Genomic DNA, 5,915 nt, shown 5'->3' on the forward strand with positions numbered 1-5,915 from the left:
CATAGAGAAACTCACATTTTGTTTGTTTATTTGTTTCCAATGATATTCTAGTGTTGATGTTTGTCACCCTATAATTAAAATTATGGATTGTGTAACTTTGATTTTGATATTTTCTTTCATTTTTAGACTTTTTAATTAAATTTTACTAATTTTTTTTTAACCGTGACTTTTAATATTTAGTCTTTTTAATAATTAGTCTTTTACAAAATGATTGAATAAACTCTACTAAAAAAAATATATTTTTTGAATAATATATATACTATTAAATATTATAACAAGGTAAACATTTGAATAAATTCATCATGTTACATCTTCATTATATTTTAACTTATATACTTGGCATCTACTCAGTTTTTTTTTTGTCTGATATAATAATAATATAACTTACAATTTACTTTTTCGAAACTAACCAAAATTAACCTAAAATGAAACACGTGGCTTCCTATAAATCTTATTTACAAATTACCCTTAAAATCCAAAAGACAAGTTAAAGCCTTTTACAAATTATTTTTCCAATAAAAATAAAGTAGAACAGTATAAAACTTGTTTGATGTTGGGTTACTTAGAATTTTTATTAGAATAGTTAAATTATTATAATTTTTATTTTTTTTCACTATATTTAAATAGTTGAAAAAATAAAAACTCAAAAACAATAAAATTAAGTAGCTAGATTCTGTTGTATCTTTCAAATGTGGACTGGTCAAACTAAACATCTTTTAAATTTATAATTATAATCCAATCACAAATTCAAATGAAAGAATGTCTAGTTTTAATTCTAATTTATTTTGTATGCATTTATTAAAATACATAACATAATTATAACAAGATGAATAAACTTAGATTAGAAGCTGAATAATTAAGTGTGATTTAAAATAATTGAGTTTGTAAATAAATATATATATTCCCATTTAACTAAATAGGAAATTCCAATACATTATTTGAAAATTAAAAATTCAGTGTAAATATGATTAAGAAAGCACAAAATGAATAGGTTTATTAATGTCCATGCATGTAAATGGACGTGTGTCTTTCTAATGACTCTTGATATTGTTAATTATAATTCTAGAGAGAGAAAAGAAAATGTCCATATATATACATAAATTGAAATTGTTAGCAACGACATGTTGCATATTTCCAGACCTTTGGTTTGTTCTTGTTCATGATGAGAGAGACAATCATTGGTCGCCAACCTTTAATTTCTCCTTAATCTTAAGAACAAATTTCAAGAACCCACGAACCTAAAAGATTGCATTTTGATTCAAATCGTTGATTTCATTAGTTTTTGTTTTTATCCTCGGCGGCGATTCCGGTCGCCATGGGAGACATTGTGAAGCAAATCCTGGCCAAACCTATTCAATTAGCCGACCAGGTTGTTAAAGCTGCCGATGATGTTAATAATTTCAAACAAGATTGTTTTGAGCTTAAGGTGAAAACAGAGAAACTCGTCGGTCTTCTCCGGCAAGCTGCACGCGCCGGTAATGATCTGTACGAACGTCCGACACGACGAATCATTGAAGATACTGAACAAGTTCTTGATAAGGCTTTGATTCTCATCTTCAAATGTCGTGCAAATGGATTCAAACGTGTGTTTACCATCATCCCTAATACTGCATTTCGGAAACTCTCACAACAACTTGAGAATTCAATTGGAGATGTTTCTTGGCTTCTACGGGTTTCTTCTCCGGTTGATGATCGAGATGATGATGATTACCTTGGTGGGTTACCTCCTATTGCATCGAATGAACCAATCCTTTGTTTGATTTGGGAACAAATTGCGGTTCTTGCTTCTGGTTCGATTGAGGAGAGAACTGACGCTGCTGCGTCCTTGGTTTCATTGGCTCGGGATAATGATCGTTATGGGAAGCTGATTATTGAGGAAGGTGGTGTGGTTCCTTTGTTGAAGTTGGCTAAGGAAGGGAGAATGGAAGGTCAAGAGAATGCTGCTAGAGCGATTGGTCTTTTAGGTCGTGACCCGGAAAGTGTTGAACAGATTGTGAACGCCGGTGTTTGTTCTGTTTTTGCTAAGATACTAAAAGATGGACCGATGAAGGTTCAACTTGTGGTGGCTTGGGCTGTGTCGGAATTAGCTGCGAATCATCCGAAATGTCAAGATCATTTCGCTCAAAATAATACAATCCGACTTCTTGTTAGCCATCTCGCGTTTGAAACGATTCAAGAACATAGCAAATACACAATCCCTACTAAACAATCAATGTCGATACACGGGGTTGTTTTTGGTAACGCTAGTCCTTCATCTTCTGCCGACATAGGCGCACATTCCTCAGGCCGCCACCATGATGATATTGAAGAAAGACAACTCACAAGCCAAGTCGCCCGTCCAATGACCGGCGAAAATCCAACCCAGGGTCAGGTTCATAATTTGATTACAAACACCATCGCCCAGAAAGCCAAAGCAGGTTCAGGAACAACAATCCCTCAACCAGGTCAAACCCAAATCCCTCAACCGGGTACTATCAACCCTAACATCATCAACAGCAGCAGCAGTAAGCACCACCACAACAAAGGCGGAGTTGGTTCAACCCACCAACACCATCAGAACAGCCACCGTGTTAACCTTGCCGGGACAAGCATAAAAGGAAGAGAAGCTGAAGATCCAGAAACGAAAGCAGAGATGAAAGCCATGGCTGCACGGGCACTCTGGCATCTATGTTCAGGAAATGTACCCATTTGCAAGAACATAACCGAGTCCCGAGCCTTACTCTGTTTTGCAGTCCTCCTCGAGAAAGGACCCGAGGAGGTTAAATACAACTCCGCCATGGCACTGATGGAAATCACTGCCACGGCGGAGGAGAACTCTGATTTAAGGAGATCTGCTTTCAAACCAACATCACCAGCTTGTAAAGCCGTGGTTGATCAAATGCTGATCATAATCAAAACATCCGACTCAGACCTTCTAATCCCCTGCGTGCGATCAGTTGGGAACCTGGCAAGGACATTCAGGGCGACTGAGACTAGATTCATAGCTCCAATAGTGGACCTTTTAGAAGATAGGGAACCGGAGATCGAGAGAGAAGCGGTAATCGCTCTAGCTAAATTCGCTGAAACGGATAACTTCCTACATATAAACCATTCAAAGGCAATTCTAGAAGCCGGGGCAGCAAAACATTTGGTTCAATTGGGGTATTTTGGAGAAAACATGGTTCAGGTTCCAGCATTGGTTCTATTGGGATACGTTGCGCTACATGTCCCCGATCACGATTCGTTAGTGAAGGCGGAGGCGCTCGGATTGATCGAATGGGCAAGGAAGAACGCGATTTGGCAGCAAGAATATTTTCTTCAATCCTTGCTTGAAGATGCAACAGGAAAGCTTGAGCTATATCTGCCCAGGAAACATTAGATTTTTTTTTTCTTGTTAAGAAATTGTATTATATTTCTGTTACAATATGTAATTTGTTCCAATTGGAGAATTTAAATTAAACTAAAATTTGTTGGATTTAGTAGTCATTTTGTAAGTTTAATTGAGTGTTGTATATATATTTCAAGCTTATATTTCTGCATTATAGGGATTTTAATTTAGTTACTCATTTAAGTCTCATCCTTGTATTTGTTTAGTATAAGGTAATAGGCACCATCTAATTGAACACTCTCAATGTACAATTCTCTCATTGTTTTAATCTATTTAATAGTGGGTTGGTTAATGAATTTATATATAGTTTTTTTTAACTAAATTTTATGTATACTTTTATTATTTAGTAATAATTATTTGAAAACGAATAAAATCGAGTTAATAAATTTTTCTATAGTTTGGTTTGCATTTTAGTGTATAAATTGATCGAACTAAATCACCTATCATCATTTTTCAATTTTACGCCCAATCATTTTTTAAAGGTTGAGGGGTAAAAATTGAGAATAAATTATACGGTAAGTCTGGTTTAACTAATTTGCCTTCTAAGAATAGAAATCCTCTATTCTTTATGAATAAAGTTAGTGTCACAGAATTAGCTAAACAAAGTAGGGAAATTCTTAAGACTAGTTATATTCAATTTACTTTGCTTATTTTCTTTAACTTATTTGTTAAATTTTATGTATATTTAATAGTTTTCAGCTTATTTGAAAGTCTACATTGAGTGTATTTATATATTTAATTCTTTTATCTCATCATTTTTATTTAGTCCAAATTATCCAACTTCTTTTCTTTTCTAAGGACTCAAATATGTATCATTTTATTAGTTAAGATTGTAACAATTTATTAATAGGAACTTATACAAGTATTTATTTGTTAATGTATGCTAAAGATTTAGGTTTCACTTATTACTTTGTTGGCCCATGGGCCATATGCCATGACTATAGAGTTGTGGACTTTAATGGAAAGTTCTCAATATTACATGGTCATACATTTTTGTATTAATTATGGAGTCTTGAATTTTCCTAATAATAATAATACACTAATTATTATCTTAAATAAGTAAAAAGATAAAAAATAAATAAATAATACCGTCAAATCTCTTTTTTTTTTTAATTAAGAAGAACTTAGTATCCATCTTCGTGACATCCGTTTATGAGACCAAATCTTTTGAAATTTATAAACCAAAAAATTTATTAATATTAAAAATCCCACAAAATAACTTATAAACAAAACTAAGTTATGTCATGACGCTCTTATAAATAACATCACTCTCATCATTTTGAACTACACACTTATTAACGTCGACGCTCATACAAGTTTACAAGTTTGAATAATTTAAAAATAGTTATTCTAGCTTGTTGGACAAATATGCAATATAAATAGTGTCTTGGAGAATTGACTACTAATTAAAATACAAAGTGAAATTATGAGATAAAATATCCACAATTAAAACTTTTATAATCGTAAAGTTACGTGAGTTGTGCTTAAAATTGTAAAAAGTCAATTTTATTTGAAAAATCTATCTTTTGTGTGGCAATTAACGATAGTTGTATGTGGAGTGGCTTCACACGAATTGTTTAGGAACAACATATTATACGTTGAGTTCTCTTTGATGATTGATTGCGACAACTCTAAATGATTTAATTCTTAAAAAAGAACTTAACTAATACTTTGATCTACAGTTTTTTTTTTAAACCTTGTTCATGTTTCCAAATTCTGGCTCTAAGTTATCTAATATGATCATAACAAGAAATCTATTTGAAAATACAATAAAAGAGATCAAAGAAGAAATGAAATAAAGATTCTTTAAATCTTATTTGGGCTTTAACTTTGGGTTTTAGAATTTTAGGTGTCTCTTGGGAGGGAGGAGAAACATGAAGCTTAGAATTATGGTTGTATTTGATACTCCCAAATAAAAAGGGGAATTAATCTATGGTCGATTGATTTCGTACCAAAGAAATAAGAATTTCTAGTTGATTCATTGGTAAATCAACTTTGATTATCTAGAAACCGGTAATGTAGAACCATTAACATGGTTAAAGCAAAATAATTTGAAGTTCAAACTCAACCCGTTCGTCAAAGATTCTCATTCTTAGTTTCTATTTTTTCATATGTATCAGAATTCCGCCTTTAAAAAAAGGGATTTGGTTTGTTATTAGTTGATCTTCTATCTTTCTCTTTTTAATTTCAATATACCATCACAATATACAGACATGCATGCAACTATGCTTGTTTTTTAGGATTTATGTATTAGTTAGTTACCATCTACTAAGAATTCGTTCAATCCCTCTAATTTGGGGTTAATCCCTCTAATTTGGGGTTATGATATTTTCTTTCTTTCATTCATCTTTCACTTCATCAAATCTTGTCTCTTGACCTTCTTCTTTTCAACCATCTTCTCCAGCTCCTCCAACTTCCCTAGTTTACTCTCTGGAACTTCAATCAACTTCTCTAATTGATCATTCCTCCTCGTATTATTGAGGTGTTCCTTGTCATTTAGGTCGGGTTTTTTCTTTCGGATAAATAAACGGGTTAGAGTTTTCTATTG

The 5,915-nt window shown here is 32.7% G+C and overlaps 1 protein-coding gene across 1 annotated transcript; it reads left to right on the top strand.

The window, feature by feature from the left end:
- The first annotated feature begins 1,132 nt into the window (after nt 1–1,132).
- On the top strand, nt 1,133–3,518 carry LOC124912308. Its single transcript, XM_047452905.1, has one exon. The coding sequence runs from the start codon at nt 1,316–1,318 to the stop codon at nt 3,356–3,358; it is 2,043 nt and encodes a 680-aa protein (XP_047308861.1). The 5' UTR covers nt 1,133–1,315; the 3' UTR covers nt 3,359–3,518.
- The last annotated feature ends 2,397 nt before the right edge of the window (nt 3,519–5,915 follow it).

The sequence above is a fragment of the Impatiens glandulifera genome, chromosome 8 (assembly GCF_907164915.1).
Source record: "Impatiens glandulifera chromosome 8, dImpGla2.1, whole genome shotgun sequence".
Taxonomy (NCBI): Eukaryota; Viridiplantae; Streptophyta; class Magnoliopsida; order Ericales; family Balsaminaceae; genus Impatiens; species Impatiens glandulifera.